Source organism: Myotis lucifugus, unplaced genomic scaffold (genome assembly GCF_000147115.1).
Source record: "Myotis lucifugus unplaced genomic scaffold, Myoluc2.0 scaffold_393, whole genome shotgun sequence".
NCBI lineage: Eukaryota > Metazoa > Chordata > Mammalia > Chiroptera > Vespertilionidae > Myotis > Myotis lucifugus.
In genome coordinates this window covers 316,502-339,231 of record NW_005871441.1, presented here as the reverse complement: position 1 = coordinate 339,231, position 22,730 = coordinate 316,502, and the positions used below count along the sequence as shown (strand labels likewise).

General features: G+C 42.1%; 1 protein-coding gene and 1 pseudogene across 1 annotated transcript in view; both read right to left on the bottom strand.

Annotated features, from left to right (window-relative positions):
* The window catches only part of CTNNBL1 (catenin beta like 1), a 169,537-nt gene that overhangs the window by 37,353 nt on the left and 109,454 nt on the right, over positions 1-22,730 (bottom strand). Inside the window, exon 11 of the mRNA XM_023743477.1 lies at positions 22,348-22,529. Coding sequence (XP_023599245.1) covers positions 22,348-22,529 — 182 coding nt within the window. The remainder of the gene's footprint in view (positions 1-22,347; positions 22,530-22,730) is intronic.
* On the bottom strand, positions 20,067-21,441 carry LOC102421318 (annotated as a pseudogene).

Below are 22,730 nucleotides of genomic sequence, written 5' to 3'. Positions count from 1 at the left end.
TGAGAAGGAATTTATCAGAGAGTCAAAGTGGGAATGACATTCCAGACAAAAAACAAGAGGTTTAAAGGTTTGGAGATACGAAGGAGCAAAACATAGGAAAGGCTACAGGGTGTGCGAGGGAATGAAAGAGGTGGGATGGAAATACAGAAAGAACCTTGCTTCATTCAACTGAAGAGTCTGGTCTTTACATGTACAGGAATGTGTAATGAAGAAGCAGAGTCAGATCTAGATGGTAACAGAAGCATATGCACATACACAATATACTGCATTTGGGTATATGTAACAGTGAATTAATTCTCTCTAAGCAAAAACTGAAACAGTTTTTCAGAAAGAAGCCCAGTTTCCTTGCCCCCTTCTCAAGGGAAAAAGGGAAGTATGACATAAAGAACATTAGAGTTAAACTTTGAGAAAAATCTTTTATGTGATTCTGAATTGGTCTCTTCTCCACCCACTCTCTGGGCCTCAATATCCTTGTTTCTAAAAAAAGAGAAGTGGCCTGGATGATTTATAAGATCCTCTCTGAATTCAGTGATAAGATTCTAGTTATCAAAAAAAGATGTGAACAATTATGCACTGACCTAGCAATTCCACTCCTAGGCATGTACTTTAGAGATAATGAAAACATATGACTACAACTTGTACAACAATGTACATTGCAGCTGTTCATAATGGCCAAAAACTTAAAAATAGTCCGTCAATAGAAAACATATATCCACTCAATGGACTACTACTCGGCAAGGAAAAAGAACAAACTACTGATGCATACAACACAGGTGAATCTCAAAAACAGAAAGCTTTCCCCCCAAAAGAATAAACACCATATGAGTCCACTCATGAGATTCTAGACTAGGTTAACCTAATCTATGGTGAAAGACTCAGAAGAGTGGGATACCTTTGTGAGGTGGGGGATGAACTGACTCTGGAAGGGCATGAGGATAACTACTGGGTGGGGTAGTGTTCTGTACCTTGATAGAGCATGTATTTGTCCAAACTCATCCAATAGTGCACTCAAGATCTGCACATTTCACTCAATGCAATTTTATTTTAAAACTGAACTCTAGGTTAATGATATTCACGTTTAAGGGTGAAGTGTTCTGATGTCTGCAACTTTACACATTAAAAAATAAAATGGATGGATGAGAGAGTGACAAAGCAAATATGATAAAATGTTAACTGTAGAATCTAGGTGGTGGATACATAAGCATTTGTTATATAGTTCTTTCAACTTTTCTGTATGTTTGAAAATTTTCATAAGAAAATGTTGGGAGGAAGAAGGCTAATAAAAAATAAGAATGAGAGATGTGAGCTTGGAATATAAATGATGAGATTCCTGAAGGCTATTTTTTCAAAGGTAGTTTTTATTTTATTTTATTTTTTAAATATGTTTTATTGATTTTCTACAGAGAGGAAGGGAGAGGGATAGAGAGTTAGAAACATCGATGAGAGAGAAACACCGATCAGCCGCCTCCTGCACGCCCCGCACTGGGGATGTGCCCGCAACCAAGGTAAATGCCCTTGACCGGAATCGAACCTGGGACCCTTGAGTCCACAGGCCGACGCTCTATCCACTGAGCCAAACCGGTTCTGTCTCAAAGGTAGTTTTTAATATGTCTATTGTTTAAAATTTTGAATGTATTTTCCATTGAAATAGGCACACTGAAACCTATTTAACCTAAAATATAGCCAAAATTAATTCAGTATTCGCAAATTTCAGTTGCAATGAGATTCCACAAACACTGTTTAAACACCTACTGGATGCAAAGTAATATCATAGGTGTTGCTTTTGGTTGACTTATTTCACAGTTTCCATGGGATTTTCCCCCTCCTTTCAGAGTTCCAGTAGCACTAGGGATTTAAGAAAGTGTTTACGTGCTATCTTAACTAACTTACACCCCTGTATGGTGGGAAAATGTGCCTTGCAGCAAGAAAGGGATATGTATGCTCAAGAAAAACTTCTTTCTGCTACCTAGTTATTCTCCAAGGGTGCAGAGAGAAAAGAACAGAATGACTGATGTGGCATCTAACATTCCCTCTCAGGGCTTGAGCTAAAAGCATGAAGTTCCTTAGGTCAAGTGTTCATATATCAAGGAAGGCCCATATCTCAGATGGGTTGAAGGAGAGATCCATGAAGCTTTAAGTACCTGCCATGTGCGTACACTACCATCTCCAGTAGAAAGTGATTCCGATCTAGTTTTCTCTGGCTCCTACAATGTGAACCAACTCCACCACTCCAGTGTGAACTGGGGAACGGTGCTGGTTCTGGGGAGCACCATGAAGAATGAGCTAGCACCAGGGACTTCAGGAACTTTGAGAAGGCCTGGCCAAACTCTGCCTAAGAGAGATGTATACCAAGTGGCAGAATTCTAACTAGCTGAGACTGCCAGTTGCCTATCCAATTTCTCTTCTTACTTATTACCAATAGAATTCATATTTACTTGGTAATATGTCCAGCTTAAAAAGAAAAACAAAACTGCAAGCTTCCCTTATCATATGACCTATATGTAGGTATAACCATGTGACCAACCCTGGGTCAGAGATTTAAGATGAACTGGTATTTGGCATTTGGGACTTATGGGAGGGGACATGTCCCCTTCTGCTCTACTCCTTCCTCTTTTTGTTTTCCTGTTGTTGGAATATAGACATAATAACTGGGACTCTAGTAGCCATCTGAAATCATGAGGCAATCTTTAAAATTGAAGCTAATGGGTGCCCGGCTAGCTCAGTCGGTAGAGCATGAGACTCTTAAAATTGAAGCTAGTTACTTTAATAGGTGCTTGGAGTACAGAAGAAGCAAATATTCCTGACCCTGTGATAAGGGTGACAGAATAGAATGACAGAAGGAACCCGGGCTCCTGATGACAAGGTGAAGCTGCCAGTCCTGCTGACCTCTGGGCTTATTTTACGTGCAAGAGAAATAAACCTCTATGTGCTCTATTTTGTTTAAAACACGATTGTTTCCAGCCTCTATTACCAGCAGTCAAGTGAAATTCCTAACTGATATACTCATCCAGCAAATTCTTTTCTAGGAAATCCAAAGAGAAACTTTGCATTCTGAGAGTTCAGGTATTTACCCCAAGAAAGCAGTGTGCAATCTCATCTGTCTTTGGAATAGCCACACATCCCAGGAGAAAGTCTTAGAAACAGGAATAACTGCTGGTGAAAGGCACATACATTCCTTTCTTTTTACCCAACTGTGTCATAGGGTTTCCTTCCAACACTTTTCCATTATATTCTGGAGAACCTGGCTGGAATGACTGACAGCATTTTTTATTAACCCCCACACCTTTGTGATAGCGGAAATAACTGCCTGGGGTTTCAGCACCTGTTTTACCTCTGCATCCCCACCAATACTCACATTCCCAGCACCCACAACCCGCAATGCTCTGAGAAACTGGTATGAGACAACCTGGGGTTTCTGGCCACCTGACTGAGTCCTTTAGTGAGTCCCTTTGATGAAGACAGCTGTACATCAGGTGGGGCTGGTCAGTTTACTTTCCTATAGCATATCACTTTTAGGAGTATTTCATTTAAATTGATTTAAAAAGACTCTGGCCTAGAAGCTCTTTCTCAGGGGTTGAAAGCATATTACATACTCTCCTCTCACTACCCATGCCCAACAACAACAACAAAACATAAAAAGTATTTAGATGCTAAAATGAGACAATCACCCTGAATATTTATACTGTAATTTTATTTTTTTAAAGCATTCTTTTCAATTAGCTTACTGTGTTCTCAAATAGTTGCAAAAGCAATGACCCAGTACTACCTGGATTTGGATACACCTAAGGTAATGACAAATGCCAGAATTCTTGCACTCTCAGTGATTTTGCTGCTATTCCAATTTCCCACTTTCCAAGTATCAAGTATCAACCTGCCTTGACGTAGGAGAGCTGATCATTACAGACCCAAAGCAAGGGAGGTGTTTTCACACTCCTCTGAAAGCCATCCGTGGATGCCTGTTTTAGATTAGAAATCAGTTCAGAAAAAAGAAAGAAAGAAAGAAAAGCCTGTTTCCAGGATGTTCGGGAAATGATCTAAACCTACCTGTTCACTACTTTCATCTTACCCACCAGTCCTGCCTTTGCACTCTTCAAACAGCCACGGTGTCCTCCTCCTATTCTTCCTACATTTAGCAGCAAAGCCTCCTTTAAAGTGCCACAGCCTCGCCAACGGTTGAGTTCCACACACTTCCTCCAGACTCCAGGGTTTCAGCTGATTTCTACATAAACCACCAAAACCTTCTTGAAGACCCAAAGGAGCCTTAGTTCATTTTCTTGAAGTCTGACTTCTTCCCCCTTCTTCCCTCAGCGACACAGTGAAAGGACAAAAGGAATTTCCGTACTGCACTAACATAGCTCTTTCATTTCTGGTTTAAGACTAATGAATTAAGTAAGCCATTATATAATCTTGTGCACACAAAAAACTACTGGAAAAACATGCAGTCAGCCCCGTGAAAATGCTTCAGGATCATATTCTAACAGGATCAGACTTGTAATCAGGAGAGAAAAGAATCTGGTTAATCCTAAAAAACACATCCCATTTGTGAAGAACGTTTCCATGTTCTGTTTTACTAATAGGATATAATTACCAATTAGCAAATATGTGAAGTACTTTGCCATCATCCTTTTCTCACAAGCCAACCTTTCCAATACACCCAGCACAACCATTTTCCAGCTGTACAAATAAAGAACTAAGAGCCTGAGAAATCTACATGCCTTTACCAGTGGGACTTTATTAAGAGGGGAAAAAACATCTATTAGTGTTACATGCCAGATTAAAGTGCTTCGCATACAAATTCTCAATATTCATGACCACCTTTGGAGTAGATTATCCTCTTTCCAGATGAGAAAAGATAAAGCCCAGAAGGTTATGTGTTTTACCCAAGTTCTCAGAGCTAGTAAGAGCTGGAGACTGATCCAACTCCCAGGCCAGCTTCCTTTCTACGGCCTAAGCTGGCCTTTCTAGTGGTGAACTCAATTTACTAGCACCCAAGTTTCCAGGGTTGTGAGAAATAAGCATAGAGCCATTTTGAACAAAGCTATAAACTGAAACGCCAAAGTCCCTTTGCTTTATACAAAACAGATGATTTCTGGCAAAAACTGACTTCAAAGTAATTTCTGTGAAACAAATCCTACTTATCTACCATTATGAAATTCAAAATGCATTCCCAAAGAAAGAATTCCCCTGCTTGCTTCATCATAAATATTTGGTAAAGGGGAATGGTGAGAGGCCTTGGCAGATGTTGTGCATGGCTGCAAGTCAGCAGCAGCATGTCCCTGCTGGGGGTGGTGCTCGAGAACTCCCCTCAGCCTGGCCACAGGCTCCTCCCTTCTCAGAGAGAGACCCCCACCAGGACCACAGGAATTCCTCCCGTGCCTGCGGGGCCTCTAACACCACGTGGTAGCTCCTAGATTCTATGTGTAGTAGAGTGGGACGCACATTGGCACAGGGATCAGAAAATAGGGGTTTTATTCTCCAGAATGATACTAATAAGCACAGCAATAATCAGACAGGTAGTCTTCTTTTCTTGGACTCAGTCTCCCCAACTGTCTATCAAAGAGTCCTCTCAGCTCTCAACATCTATAAAACGCTTCCATTTATGTCAGTGGTTGTCAATGTGGGGGAGGGAGAGGAAGACTCCTTTCTTGTTCACTTGGAACAGTCCTACTCACTTTCAATTTTCTAGTCTTCCTAATCTCCTCAGGGAAGATTTCCAAGGCTCTCCCAAGTAGATCGGGAGCCTACTTATTCCTTCATGACTTCCAATTGCAACTTGTACCTACCTCCTTTATCACCTTTGTATTGTAATCATTATTTGCATGCTGTCTCCCCACCTTAGAGTGGGGCCTGAGGTGGCCCATGGGTATCTCTCCGATCTAACAGATCTAACACCTTGCTTGGCATCATTAGGTGTTCAATAAATACTGGCTGAAGACTGAAGACTGGATGGACTCATGGAAGAGGTCAGCTGAGGTTTCCTTCAGGCCACCTTACAGACAAGAGTTCCACAGAGACTTTCTAATGACAACTAGTTCTGGGTGAACTCTTCAAGTTGAGCCTCTTATGTCATCAGGATGTGTTCAGATATGGGCACCTCTCATTTTAAAGCTTAATCCTGAGCTCATTATTTGTGAAATGCCTTCTGTAGCCTAGGCCTTTGACAGAGATAAGACATGCTGGGAATACACATTTCCAGAGCCACCTCTTAAATAAAGTCCGTTAGAAAGAGAGGGGAAGAGGGCTAACAGTTGTTACGCAACTACTATATACTACAATAAATCAGAGAGGCAGGCATCAATATTCTATTTTATAAATCCCCTCTACTCAAAGTGTGGTCAGAGGACCAGAAGTGACAGTCACCTGGGAGCATGTTAGAAATGCACAATTTCAGGCCTCACCCCAGACTTAGTGAAGCAGAATCTGCATTTTAATTGATCCCCAGGTGATTTGTCTGCAATATAAACACGGAGAAACACTGTTATAGATGAGGGATCTGGGGTCCATGATCTAATGAAGCTAATGAAGGGGCCTAAGGTTACCCAGCAAAGGTATAAACTGGGATTTGAACTCAAGTCTGAAAGGCATTTTCTCAAAGGCTGTGCTTGTCCCACTACACTGCTTTTAAGAACGATGACAATCTTATAGCTTAGAAAAATACATCTACCTTAATATAAAATATATAGTTGACCCTTGGACAACACTGGGATTAGGGACCTGACCCCCTCCTGCAGTCTAAAATCCATGTGTAGAGAGGAGAACCAAGATGGCGGCGTAAGGTACAGACCTGTGCGTGCTGCCTCCCACAACAACATTGAAACTACCAACTATAAGACAAACAGCTATCATTCAGAACCATGGGAAAGCTGGCCCAGTGGAAGCTCTACAACTGGAAGGAAAGAAAGAAGAGCATTGAGACTGAGTAGGATGTACAGAGGCGCCAAGAACAAAGGTACAGAGTCACGCGCCAGGCGGGCTGCAACTGGATGCACGGTTTTTTTCAATCGGAAGGGGTTACAAACTCTCGAATCCACTGAGCTTGTTTGGGGTGGGATTCTGAGGTCCCAGACCCCTACGGGGAGAGGCAGGACGGCCTTGCAGCGGGTCGGAGAGCGAGGGTGGCTTTCTTGTGGAGCTGCTTGCCGGCACTCGGGGACGGGGAGAGGCGAGGAGTCGCGGAGACGCCATTGCTCTTTGCTCCGCCCTGGCGATTCCCGGAGACCCCGCCCTACTCAATTTACATCCCCGCCCAAGATGTGCCAGTGGCACAAAAGGAACCACCTGCGCTTTTGCAGCCTAACCCAACAAACTGTAGATTTCAACTCCTCGCATACATAAGGGACACACTCAAGAAGCAGAATCAGGTTCGGAGGAAGCCGGAGCTGGACCCGGCTGGGTCGGCGACATGGAACCGCTGTACCAGCAAACGCACAAGCAGGTCCACCAGATCCGGTCTCACATGGGATGCTGGGAGACGGCAGACAAGCAGTCTGTGCACTTAGCAGAAAACGAAATCCAAGCAAGCATACCAGATATTCAGCCACCAAGAACGCCTGGAGATTTTGTCCAGCAAGGAGCCGCCCAACAAAAGACAGAATGCCAAACTTCGTGTTGACCAGTTAAAGTATGATGTCCAGCACCTGCAGACTGCTCTCAGAAACTTCCAGCATCGGCGATACGCAAGGGAGCAGCAGGAGAGACAGCGAGAGGAGCTTCTGACTCGAACCTTCACCCCCAATGTGGGATGCAGCACCCCCTGCTAGGCTGCGACAGCCCCAGCGAGGCTGCGACGGCCCCCACGAGGCTGAGACGGCCCCGGTGAGGCTGCAACGGCCCCTGTGAGGCTGAAACGGCCCCTGTGAGGCTGAGACGGCCCCTGTGAGGCTGAGACGGCCCCTGTGAGGCTGAGATGGACCCTGTGAGGCTGTGCCGGCCTCTGGGAAGCCGAGAAAAATACCACATGATCTCACTCATTTATGGATAATAAAGACCATTATAAACTGATGAACAAAAATAGATACAGAGGCAGAGCAGCATTGAACAGACTGTCAAACTACAGTGGGAAGCCTGGGGAGGGTTGGGGGCGGGGTAAGAGATCAACCGAAGGACTTGTATGCATGCATATAAGAATAACCAATGGACACAAGACATGGGGCGGGGGGGGTAGGGGAGGCTGGGGGAATGTCAAGGGGGGGGGAAGGAGACATATGTAATACTCTTTGTAATACCTTAAGAAATAAAACAAAATTAAAAAAAAAATAAAATCCATGTGTAACTGTTGACTCCCCCAAAATTTAACTACTAATAGCCTACTGCTGATCGAAGCCTTACTGATAACATAAACAGTTGATTAACACATATTTGCAGATATTATATACTGTATTCTTACAATAAAATAAGCCAGAGAAAAGAAAATGTTAAGAAAATCATAAGAGAAAATATATTTACAGTATTTATTGGAAAAAAAATCCATGTATAAGTGGGCCCTCACAGTTCAAACCTGTGTTGCTCAAGGGTTAACTGTACAGAAAATTGTACTAATTAAGTTCAGTATTTCAAAAATTTAGATTGAAGTCATATATTTTAAAAAATTCTCACATGCCACATTACCAAATACCTAAACACTTGGTTTTGAGCTTTCCTGTCCTGCCATGCTAGTATTATAAATTTTCCTATTTTATTTCAAGAAAAAAACTAACATTAGTGGATTTCTGCTTTGGTGATTAAAAGCCATTTAACTTTTTGGTTTTCAGATGTCTCCTTGAGAGACCAAAGCACAGTACCAAGAACTTGGGTTTTAGGTTTTAAACTGTGTGCACAATTTGAGAAAGTACTTAACTTCTTTGGGGCTGTTTCCTCAGTAATAAAACAGGCTAGTGATACCCCACACAAGGCTGATGTTTTGAATAATGACATCATGTATATAATGGAACACAGCAAATCTTCTATAATAAAAAAAGCGTAATATGCTAATTAGACTGGACATCCTTCTGGACGAAGCCGGAGCTGCGAGGGAAGCCCGGGTCCTGGGTGCCTGCCGGTGGTCGGAGGGAAGCCCGGGTCCTGGGTGCCAGAGGGAAGCCGGCGGTGCTGGCAGGGGGGTAGGGGGGTAGGAAGGCCTACTCTTGCACGAATTTTGTGCATCGGGCCTCTAGTACTAAATAAATGTGAGACACCATCACTGCCATCATCATCAACAGTAACTTTGACTGGCTGACACATCATCAGGAAAATTAGCCTGGTAATGAGGCTAGCAAACATTGTTATTCTACAAGTTTGCCAGCCAGCAGGGATACTTAACAGAAACATGATTTATTAGTAATCAATAACATTTAAGAAAGTTGTAGGCATATTTTTCAGTGATTATCAAAATGATACGCTTAATTTATTTTATGGTAACCCTGCAGCAAATAGGGAATAAGTTAACAATAATTTTCTTTCTACTTTGGAGCCAGGGCATGGAAGAAAAATATTACAAGGAAAAAAATGCAAGAAATGTATAAGAGACGGGAAAAACTCTAAATGTGATACACACCACCACCATATTGTACATGTGCATAATTTTATAGTATACAAAGCACTTTGCCCATACATTACCTTATCCAATTCTCATACACTGTGAAATATTATTGTCTCCGTCTTAAAGGTGGGGAAACTGAGGTTCAGAGAGAGTAAATGACTTGTTCAGTCACAGACCCTGAGCATAAATTATGGCAGAAACATAAACCCAAGTCTTCTGAACCCAGCTGGGTTTCCTTTCCACTAGACTGCTTGTGGAATTTAGTTACTGTAATATCTCACAACAAAGGTGCTCAGCTGCAGAAAACCACGCCCAGGACAGTTCACAACAAGGTCCTGCAGCCCATCCCCAGTGGTGACCGTCCCTGCCCAACACACACATCTTTTAATGGACTGGCATCTAAAAGAGAAAAGAGCTACTTCTCTTGAACCTGCTACCTGAGAATAATTTCTGTTTGGGGATCCGTTGTTTGGCTACCAGAAAAGAATGTTTAACATCTTTCCAGCCTCCTTCCTATGCTAATTACAGCTCATCGGCATGTGGACACCCACAAGCAAAATCAATCTGACTATAGAAGCAAGCCAAAGACATTTTCTTACCATAAAAAACAAACAAACAAGTATGACTGCAACATGATTAAATACACAGAACATTTCCCCGGCAACCTGCAGGCTGCTGCATATAAAAATCACAGCCAATATCACAAGAGTCCAGGAAGGTGGACTAACAATCTCACACATGCAATTGTATTCTTTATGAGCAGTGAAATGTATACAAGTTTATCCCCTTCCACATTATATCTACTGTTAGACACCAACATTCAAGTACTCACTTAAAAGAAATACCATCGAAAGGCATCTTCACTTCCCCTTATACTACAACCAAATGAACTTAGCTTTCAGTCCATACCTCATTTCCTTATCCTCAAGTTCCAGCACATTCACAATGCTTGGAAGAGCCAACATCACTATCCAAGCACAGCTCACCTTTTCAAACTATCACCTCTGCAACCTGATCATTTAACCTGAAATCTATCCGGCCTTCTAACAACAGAGTCTAACTTCTTAACTGTACTAAAGGCTCACCACCGCTGACAAATGTGTCCAAGACAGTGTGAGTAAAAACAGGCTACAAAATAGCGTATTCCAGTTGTCCACATGCTTAAATTTTCTACATTGGTTTATTATAAAAAGCAATAGTGCTATTTTTAACAAGCCTCCCCCAAAGACCCACTATGTCAAGATCTTCTCTTGGCTTAGAGAGAAAGTAATAAGGATGCCAACCAAGGTTTGTGCTCTGAACATTATGGCCAGTGACCTCAACACTAGCTGAGCAACAGGATCAGGAGCTTTCTAAAAATATAAATGCCCGGAGTCCCCAGTCCTCAGAATTTCTGGAGGTGGGGCCCAGGCATGTGTATTTTATCAAAGCTCTTCAAGTGATACTGATAAGTCAGGGTTGAAAACTACAGATTTATGCCTCATTCTCAAGAGAGGACCAACAGAGGGAGAAAACAGGAGAGTGCTGAGTGAAGTGTTTAACTAAAGGCAAGCAACTGTACCCTAGCCGGGTAGCTCAGTTGGTTAGAGCGTCATCCTGATACATCAAGGTTGCTGGTTTGATCCCCGGTCAGGGCACAGACAAGAGGCAACCAATGAATGCATGAATGGGTGGCACAGCAAATCTCTCCCTCTCTCTCAAATCAATCAATAAAAATTAAATTAAAAAAATAAAGGCAGACAATTGCAAGGTAACCAGATGGAAACAGAAACTGAAGGCTGAAGCAGTGCTGAGCTTCAAGTGTAAGAGACCACGAGGAGAGAGAAGGCTATCAGTGGACAGACACACCCTAAAGGTGGAACCCAAGAAGAAATAAAGTGTGGCAGGGCAAAACGTTTCAGACTAAGAGATAGAGGTTATTTATGAAGTACTGGGGGGCAGGACTTACTGATAACCTGAAGAAACTGAATAGGAAAAAGACCCCAAGCAGTTTAAATTAGGCCTACTACTGGTGGGCAGTCTTGAATTTATGAAAAAAAGGAGGAGGAAGAGTGAGAACAGTTGTGGAAAAATCCTGGGTTAAAATCCTAGTAAGACCATATACTAGCTCTGTGATCTTCGGAAAATGACAATTTCTCTATGCCTCAATGTTCTCACCTGTAAAATGTGGGTAATAATACTCAGCTCAGAGGATTATTGTAAGGATTAAATGAAATAAGATAATGAATGTAAAAGCCTATCAGAGTGCTCAGAACAAAAAAAGCTCCCAAATAGAAACACTAGGAAGCATATTCCCGTACAGTTTATGTGTTGCACTTTAATAAACCAGGGCCCACAGTTAATTACTGCCTGATCCCTAAGTTATTTCCTCATTTTCGCACCACCTAAAAATGCTGGAGAAATAAACTAGAAAAGTTTGGCTTTTTCTCTACTGTCGCTTCTACATTCCTGGTATTTATTTTACTTCTATAAAGAAGATACATTGCATACTAAAACTATTCCTATAAAATTTAATCAAGATTATAAATGAAAACTAACAGTCATATTGACAAAATAATAAATGTGCCAGTGGAAAATTCTATATCCAAAATAAGAATTCAGCTAATGCTGTCACTAAAGAACTAAGCTTCTACCTGGCAAAATGAAAACCACAGAAGAGAAAAAGAAGTGATAAATGTTTCTCCTTCACCCTCTCTACATAGGCCCTCAAAATCCAAATTGAATTTGTTCCAAATTAGCTGAAATAGTCAAAATAACTAAAATTAGTACTATACGTGTGACCTGTTAAACTTTGGGAGAGTCCTTTTTTGAATACATAATAAAATAAAACTAAAAACAGCAATACCTACCAATATTAATGAATGCTTACTATGTTCCTAAGCATCATACATATATAACTCAGTCAATTCTCACAACAGCTCTGCAGGGTCTCAAAGGTACTACTCCATGGGAGCTTAATAAAACACAGATCCACCAAAATTATGCAGCTTACTGGAACTGGAAACTCTGAGCACGAGTCCCAGATAACTATATTTTAAATAAGGTCCCAGATGATTCTGATGGCAGCTAGGTGTAAGGCAGTCTGTCTCTCCCAACTTTTATTTTACACGTGCTGGTTTTTGTTTTCACTCAACAGTCTTACACCTGGGTAACTCAGACCTAAGGTTTGGCTCAAAAGCCACATTTCTAAGGAGAGCTGTTTCTAGTCTCCAACGGTTCTATCACCACCCAGACTAGATTAGGAGCCCTTCCTTTGTGCTCCCACAGTGTTTCACACTTTCTTCTACCTTTTTATCTTGTAATATAAACGCAGGTTTCTATGTCTGTCTCCTTAGCTGGACTATGAGCTTGTTTACCTTTCATCTACAGCACCAAGCCTGTCACAAAGGAAGGGTTAGTGATTTACTTAAAAAAGAAAAAAAGAAAAAAAAAGAAAGAATGAAGCTTCACTGACCCACCTTTAAGATTCTATCCATAGAATAAACTGCGAGAGTGAGAACTAGAAGAGTCTGGTACCCCATTCAAGAAGTGATGGGTTTTAACAGGGCTAGAATTACCAGGGTTACAACGAAGGGTTCAGGTTATAGGCCATCATGATAACTAGTGGCTGCCCCATCTCCCTGGTTGCTTATGACTCAGCCTGTCTGCATATGGAGTCCTGGTCCACAACTGGGCTTCACATCCACAGAAGTCAATGAGTTTGATCCTACATGTAAGCATGAGAACTGGGAGAGACAGGGATGCCTCCTGTTGAAAGGAGGCTGATAGGCAGTAACTATATTACTATTTACTGAATGTCCACATGATAAAAACTACATATAGGATGCTGATGATCATTATTCTTCACATAACTCTTTAAGAAAGGTTTTTGCCAGGCTTGTTGATTAAAGAGGAATTCAAGGTCCAGAAAGAATAACTCACCCAAGGCCACCAGCTAGTTTGGGGGCAGGCCCATCTGTCTACAAAGACAACCCTCCTTCCACGACTCTGTGCTGCCTCCGGATACCAACCTACAGTGACCAGGAGATCACTGGAGCCACTATGGTGTTGGAAGAAGCTTTAGAAACAGACCTAGGCTTAAATTCTGCTTCTGTCATTCATTTGCTAAAAGGTCTTTAGTAATGAAAAATTCCCTGAGATTTATCTGTATAAAGATAGAAATGCCTAATGCATACAGTGGGTGCATTTGTAAAGCCCTGAGTGTATTGGTAGATGTCCAATAGACGTGAGTTGGCCATTATTAGCCTGTTTCCCCACTCCTCCTTGCAAAAGAGAATAACAGTTTCTTCCAGAATGGCAAATACACCCTCTGTTTCACTGTCTTCCTCGTTGATAAACAACTACGCTGTGTTCTACTTGGGAAAGAAAGGCCTGAGGGTAAATTCTTAATATGATGGAACCAGTTAGCAAACCAGATGTGCAACACTCAAAATCACCCCCTCAAGCCTGATGAGGAACCCCCAAATCTAAACACATTGTTATTTCAGCATCCCTACATTTTGTCATCTGAGGTCAGGAATGAGACAAGCAGCTAGAGGGAGGGAAAGGGAATTGATCCTGAATCTGTTCAATTATAAGGTTTTCAAATAGCAACAAAAAGAACAGCAAGACATTTCCATCCTTGTTCTAACATAAGGTGCCTGTTAATACATGACTTAATATCATTCTTAAAATTAAATACTGTTCACTCTTCACTTGCTCATTGTTCTGACCACTATAACCAACCCTTTTTGATTTTTAAGCTTGGAGAATACAAAAAGAGGGGGCAGATCTTTGAATTCTCTGTTTACAGGTGATATGGAGGAGAAGTGGGGACCCAGGGCTCCCTGGTGTGTCCTCTCTGGGGGAGCTTTTTGTCTTACATGCCACAAAGGACTGGCAGGCATATTGACAGTCCACCTCTTATGAATGGCAGATTCAGGGAAGGAAAACATTTCTTCAGGTGAATACTTCTAAAATTACCAACAGAATACAAAGAAGAGGAACACAAATGGAAAATACATCCTCATTGCAGCCACTAATATTAGTGAAGCAGGCACTGTGCTAAGCACTTTATCTGTATTATTTCACTTAATCCCCATATAGCACCCTTATGAGATAGATTCAGTATTATCCCAATTTTACAATTGAGGAAATATAGGCTCAGAGAGGTTAAGCAACTTTCCCAAAATCACAAAGCTAGTAAATGACAGAACCAAGACGCCAACCCAAGTCTTGTCTTCATTCAAAACCCATTTTCTTAATTACCCATCTATCTCTCTATATAAAAGCCTAATATACTAATTGTCCCTCTGACTGTTCAACCAGTCACTATGATGTACACTGACCACCAGGGGGCAGGCACTCCAACTGGTAGGTTAGCTTGCTGCTGTGGTCTGGCCGATCAGCACTGGGCGAGACGGATCGGTCATGCCCTGGAGCCCTCCTGCAGTCTCTCCCCGGCCCTGATCATGCACTGGTGGGGTGCCTTGGCCTGGCTTGTGCCCTCTCGCTATCCGGGACCCCTCAGGGGATATTGGAGAGTCGGTTATGGCCCAGTCCCCGCAGGCCAGGCCGAGGGACCCCACCGGTGCACGAATCCATGCACCAGGCCTCTAGTATCACATAATTGTTATACATGCCTTAGCTCTGCCCCCTCTGCCACTCCCATCATTAGTATAAGAATGAAATACTATTTATTTTTCAAGAAACACTCTTTTCTTTAGCCTTCCGAGAATCCCTAGAAGTCTGGGCTTCCACAAAGTATAGCATTTAGTAGAGTATGATGTCTGGGGTCAGTATTAAATGAATGATTCATAATAAACTAACATTTTATCAATCCCCACACTATGTTAGACTTACACAATAATAATAATTCTCAACAATCCAAAAAGGGTGGTATTAATCCTATTCTTATAGATGAATAAACAAACATGTATTGAACATTACTATGGGACAGATGCTGTGGTCTTATGGGAGAACCATAAACTAGTTAACATGGTAAGAGTCCTTTGAATTTCACAATGCTCTTAACTATAGGCATGTGTCTCGATCTTGGTTGTAGATGGTACATAGGTGTTAAATAAACACATTCAACCAATGCTTACTGAGCACCTACCATGCACCAAGCACTGTGAAAGACACTAGAAATGCCTAACAATAATTTCACTAAGTCATTTGCCATATAATTTGTGCAATTTGAAAGAATAAGAGTCCCTACTACCATGATGACCTGCCCTGGGTCAAAGCACTAAGGTTAGAACCAAGGTCTTCTAATCAAGAACTTTTGACTTCATCAACAATCCAGAGAAGAGGTCAAGTTAGTTTGGCTGGACTCAAAATAGCAAATACTATGGCATGACTTTGTGAAACGAGTGTGAGATTCGTGATCAGAAGCTTAGGGTCTAAGTCTTAGTTTAGCTACTTACCCACTGTATGACTTGAAGTCATGATCTCCTTGAGTCTTACAATTTCCTCATCTTCAGAATGAGAAATAACATCAACCTTATGGGAATGTTGTAAGGCTCAAATATGATCAGTTGTGTGAAGACTGGTAGGTTGACATTCCAGTGTCCTTTGGTTTAACCTATGTCATCATTTCCCTTCTACCAGAAGTATCTTTTTCTCCAAGTATTCCTATTCTCTCGTACCCTTTAATAACGAAGTACTCTTTTCTGGTAAGTCTTTGTAGTTGCTAATATGATTTTTTTGGTAACTATCTACAAAATTGCTTCTTCCCCTTCCTTAAACTATAAATTTATTGAGGGCTGGGATTGCCTCTCTAATTTGAGTGGTGACATGCAGGATGGACTCTGAGAGGACAAGAGAATTGGGAGACTAAAGTGCGAGAGACTTATTAAAGCTACAGTAACAGTTCACAAGAGGTGATGAGTACAGTCAGCGGCAACAGAGAGGACTTATTCAAGTTTTTTATAAGGTAAAATTCATAGGACTTAAGATCAATTACATGTGGGGAATATTAGAGTTAAGATGATGCATTGATTTTTGCCATGGGTGGTGAAATGGAGAGTAGTGACATTTACCAGGATAAGGAAACAGAGGAGACTTGGGCAATGAGGGAATGAGTATGGCTTTGAAAGAGTTGAGTTTGAGTATCTGATGGGGTTGTCTTCTGGTTAGTTAGCTGTGCCAACTAGCGCTTAGGAAAGATACAAGGTTGAAGATTTGGGAATCAATGGCAAAGAGATAGAAGTTAAAGCTTCAGGTAGTAGGTGAGATCACCGGAGGGAAAAAAAAAAAAAAAGAACAGGCAGAGAAAAGGGATCTGGAGATGGAACACTAAGAAAGAGCTTTCCCACAGGACAGGGATTCTATTTTGTGCCCTTTCTCCTTGGGACCTGTGACATACTGGATCTTTGTTGAATTTTGGACATAGCAGGAGCCCCCAATAAAAGCTGGCCCCAAACAATGACTTACCTATGCTGGTTAAGCTCCCTTTACTAATTGCAGGAAAGGTTTTGCCATTTCCCTTTTCTAATCCTGGTAGGTGGTGGGAGTTTTGATCTGCACTTCCTCACTGTTAGGAGTCCAAGGAGCACCAGCAACTACTAGTACATGTTACCTGACATGTGGAGTCCACCAGAATCACAATTCTTTGCAGATGACAGATGGTATTCTTTAAAGCACTAACCTGTCATCAACTGCTGTCACTGTTCATAGGTAAAATGTGTGCACATGCTCAGCATGCACACCATACACCTACACACTGCTTGGTAGCTCACCTCCTTAAAGCTTATAACAGCCTCCAGGGGAACCATGTTAAAACAGCGCAATTAAGTAGAACTGCTACAAACTCAATAACTCACCTACCTAATGAAGCAATATAAGAAAAATTGTACCTATTTTAATAAGAATTTTAAAAAGAGACAAGAAGTAAAGGTCAAATGCCATTTCTGGATCCCAGCTCTTTTCTTCTCTCCTCCTATTCTGAAGCAGTTAATACCAAAGAGACATTATATACTCTGCTATTCTTTATAAAACCAAAGAGGCAGCCAATCATGCTATTGCACACAAGGGCAAATTATTTCTTTCCAACCCATCCCCCAAGCTAAATGCCTTCCCTGATCTATTTCTGAAGGTTTTATTATGCAAACCTGAATGGATTTCAATTACAATAATTCTTTTCCTTCCCTACCCCAACTCACAAAAGAGGAACTAAATTACCAGCAATTCTAGGTTATAAGGACAGTTTTTGCTTCTTCCTTCCTCTCTAGTCACCTTAATCAAAAGTTCTCCTCTCTCAACCTCTTTGTTGGCTTTAGAAACACAGCTGCTTTTGTGCCACCCCACTATTTTGCTTCTAAACAAGCTGGGTAAAAGACCACTCACCAGGGGTATGACTGACAACCATCAATCTGAACTGAAGTCCACTGCATTGATGTTAACCTTGCAGGGTTCTAAGGAGAGTTCCAAACCCATGTCTGTCCTCACTGAGCAGTCTTTTAGGGAAAGTGGTGTTCATTCATGTAGTCAACGAACATTTACTGTGCATCCAACATATGCCAAGCACCAGGCTGGGCCCTTGGACTTAGCGGTGAAAAGGCCACTTGTTCCAAAATCTTAAAGGCTATGATGGCAAAGTCTGGAGACCAAAAGTACACTTAACAAGAAGCTCTATTCTAGTCCAGGATCTTATGATATGCCTCCTGAGAAAGTGACAGCAAAACCAAGGACCTGAAGGATGACTAAAACGCAGACAGAAAAAATTATTACAGATTGAGGAAGGAGCATGGTGGAAGCCTGGGGCCAGGAATGAGCTGCGCATGTCTATAAATACTCCTGCTAGCTGAGGCTCTTGTGCTCTAGCTTAGCATACAAAGCTGACCAGCACACAGAGAGTAAGCCAAAGGACAAGACAGAACAAAGAAATATTGCACAATGTGTCCTGCCCCGCTCTGCCTTTGTTTTCTACCTTCATGGCATGAGTGAGGACCAGTCTGCCAGGAGAAGGAGCAGCTAGCTGGGACCTCCAGCGAGAGGTTCACTTCTTCTCTCTGGGTGCTGGTGTATTCAGGATGCAGAACGCATCCTCACCAGTCATTATGGTCCAAACATGCCTTCCAGCAGCTGTCTTACCAAGCCATTGCCCTCACTAATATAATGTTATCAAATTCCTAATGCGGTACTCTAGAGCAAATATACTGCTACCAGCATTCAACCAGGCACATTCTTTCAAAAGGGAAACAGCTGCTCACTGAATCAGTCACTTCTCCTCTTCTCAGTACCATGCACACAGAGCAAGAGCCAGCTAAGGGCTGTTTTCCTTCTCTTCCTTCAAGCATGCCCATGATGCAGCGCCAGGTCTCTCACTAGAACCCAGCAGGTCAGCCACAGCACAGTCTTTGAGGAGCTTCCTGGATTACAGGACAAGACCGTAACAACAGGCAATAGGGCCCGTGCCTGAGAGTCTTAAGGTGCAGATATCAGAGTTTCTAGTTAACTAATCTAGTTTCCTCATTTTATGGACCAAGAAGGAAAATACAGTCTGGCAAAGTTAAATAAAGGGTCACACAGTTAGTTAGAACCACAGCCTGATTCATTTCTCAGTTGATTTCCTAAAAATAACCCCACAAAGGTACCACCATCTACTTGATAGGTTGTTAAGCCTAAATAAGAGAGCACAGAGCACAGCACTACTAGGACTGTGGCAGGTTTTCACGGAATGATGACTGTCTCCAAAATTTTCTCCTAGATCTCCAAGACCATCTATTCCCTCTCCCATGGCCTCATTTTGCTGAATTTTGATAGAAAAAAGGCCAGCAATAGGGCTGTTTACGGCTGATAAACATGTTTACGGCTGGTGATTGGTCAAAATCAATCTCAGGTGAACTGAACTCTCTGCTTGTTCTAGATCTCTAGTTCACAGTTTTTTGCACTGCCAGTCCTCCCCTTGCCAGACTTCCTGTTGTCTCTGGAGAGTTGATCTGATCAGAGACGTTATCATTGGAAGCTACTACTAAAGACAGTCATATCACTTTCCCTTAAGCCAGTGGTTCTCAACCTTCCTAATGCCATGACCCTTTAATACAGTTCCTCATGTTGTGGTGACCCCTAATTTCATTGTTACAAACTGAACATAATTAAAGCAGTGATTAATCACAAAACAATATGTAATTATATATGTGTTTTCCGATGGTCTTAGGCGACCCCTAAAGGGGTCGAGACCCACAGGTTGAGAACCGCTGCCTTAAGCCATTCCAGTTGGAAAACACTAGGCCAAGTAAATTTGAGAAAGAAAACTTGTTTTTTGTTTTATTGCTTAAAGTATTACAAAGAGTATTATATATATGTCTCCTTTTTTTTCTTTTCCCCTTGACCTTCCCCTGGCCTCCCATACCCCCCAGTGTTTTGTGTCCATTGGTTATGCTTATATGCATGCATACAAGTCCTTCGGTTGATCTCTTACCCACCCCCCAACCCTCTCCGGCCTTCCCGCTGTAGTTTGACAGTCTGTTCGATGTTGCTCTGCCTCTATATCTATTTTTGTTCATCAGTTTATAATGGTCTTAATTATCCATTTATTTTTATTTTTATTTTTTTATGTTTCTCATTGCCTTTGATCATTTTTATTCAAAATTAGCTGTCCAAAGTGATGTGACCGTTATGGAATAAACAAATATAAGTTTATGCCACAGGCTTCTTTTCTTCTGTGGTGGGTTTCTTTTCTGCGGGCTTCTTCTCAGCTGCTGGTTTCTTGGTAGCTGCAGCCTTTTCCCCCACCAAAGGCTTCTGCTTCTTAAGGCAACAGCCTTCTTTTCTTTCTTCCCTACCACAGGCTTCTTGCCTGGAACCCCCTTCTCATCTGATTTGGCTTCTAGTGCTGCTGCTGCTTTATCCACCCGAAGCTTGTGGTTATTGGCCTGACGAAGAATGGTGTTCCAGCGCATGGTCTTTGTATGTGGGTTTAGCTTCAACATGATTCTCAGGTTTTTCAGTGGATTCTTCTTCAGGACTCTGCAGTGAATCTTCTTGCGTGGTGCTCGGAGGGCTCTTTGGATCTCTGGGCTTTTCAAGATTCTGCTAAGGTCTGTATTGAGCATCTTGTGCATGGGAAGGTTGTAGTTACTCTCGAGGGAGGCAGCTCTATGCCAAGTGCCATACAGCTCATCTAACTTGCGGAAAGCACTTTCAGTCCAAATGCAGAAATGGCCCACATGCCCTCCAGGTGCAAGTTTCAAAATGTTCAGTTTGCTTACATTAAGCAGAGTAATTCCAGGGATGTTTCTGAAGGCTTTGATGATACCGTTGTCCTCATTATAGATGATACAAGGTCCCCTGTGCTGGATACGACGACGGTTTCTCATTTTGCCCTTGCCAGCCCTCATTCGCTGAGAGGCATAGACCTTTTTTATATCATTCCAGGCCTTAAGTTTCTTAAGAAGCAAAACAGCCTCCTTGGTTTTCTTGTAGCCTTCAACTTTATCTTCAACCACCAAAGGAAGTTCAGGAACTTCCTCAATACGGTGACCTTTAGACATGACCAGTGCTGGTAAGGCTGAGGCAGCAAGGGCAGAGCAGATGGCATATCGTTTCTGTGTTGTGTTTACTCTGCGGTGCCAACGGCGCCAGGTTTTGGTTGGTGCAAACATGCGGCCCCCACGACACATATTTCCAAAAGCACCCTGGCCAGAACGATGAGTTCCACCTCCTCGGACTCTGGGAATTCGAGCCACAGCTCTGCCAGTACCCCAGGACTTGGCACTGGTTTGATGACCTGCCAATTCACTGACAGCATAGGGCTGTCTGTTGTTTTTGCGCAAGTTGGTGTGAACAAAATTCACAATATCTGGTCGAATGGGAGCCTTGAACACAGCAGGCAGAGTGACATTTTTGCCAGATGTTTCCCCCTTTTCAGAGTACACAGATATCAGTGGACGAGCACACGCCATGGCTGGGAGAGAAGAAGGCCACACTCCTCTCTACCCGGCGGCTCCCACAGGAAAAGCGAGAAAGAAAACTTTTATCTAACAGAATGAGCAATGCAAAATGTCCTTCAGATACCAACGCCAATTCTATTAATCATTATGAAAAAAAAATCACCCAAACTATGGGACAAATGTTAACTTTGACAAGACAACCAAATTAGTCAGCCAATCATACCCCTCCTTAACTCTCCCCACACTTTAAAATAACCATCCAACCATGTGAATTCCCTAGTACAAGCGTCTGTTAGCCTCCAGCAGAACTGTCAATGCTCATAAATCCCCAGCCTTCCAGATTGTACTGCGGCTATTTATTGGGGGGAGGATGCAGCAGGCACTAGACAATAGCAGGAAGAGATTGGCCTAGCGGTAACTACTCTGGTTACAGCATCGCAATTCATGGCAGCATTTTGCTGGGAGTATGCACCATCAGGGAGGAGAAACATAAAAAGGGGAATCTGGGCTGTAAATAGTTTATTTCGGCAATTCCTGATGTTAGCCGAATCATACTTTAATACAGAAATACATGAAAGCACCACTCCGGAGGTGACATGTGTTGCCATCTCATTACTCTTTTCAAAAGGGTCTTCCATCAGAGAGACACCTCGCTACAAATTATAGTGAAGAAAACAAAACCTGCACGCAGAGACTTATTAACAGGCCAGGAGGAAATGGAACCACCAGGATTCAAGCAAGTAGAGAACCAGTGAACAAAGGCCATCAGAGATCTGGGGTCTCTGGGTTGCTTTTCCATGCACGGAAAATATAAAAAAATAGAAAAGAAGAAGGTAGTACTCTTCAGCTAAGAGTCTACTCCTCAAATGCACAACAGAGTTTTAAAAGTAGCTCTTTTTTCCACCATTTCTCTTAATGCACCTAAATTAGTCTGAGTTTTCCAGTGAATCCTACCTTCATGTTCCTTCTCAGTGGTTCCCACTTTCTTGATCTTCTTGGGAGATTTCATAAAGAGGGGAAAGATGGTTCGTAAGCCAAGAATGTCAACAAACTTATGGCAATTGTCTGTGCCCTCGGGCCCAATCATGGCATGGTCCAGCACTTTCAGGGCACTGCTCCTCGAAATCTTCTTTTCTCTGGGAACAAAAGAGGTTTCATATAAAGCATGTCATAAGGATGTTCTAGTCTTAAAAAAAAAAAAGTGTTTTTACTACAGTACTCATTATCATGGGGAAAAGATAAAGAAAAAAACAATTTAAATGTATACCAATAAGAAAATTATTACAGTATGGTACATCTACACAGAATATTACACACTTGTTAATAATTAGGAGAAT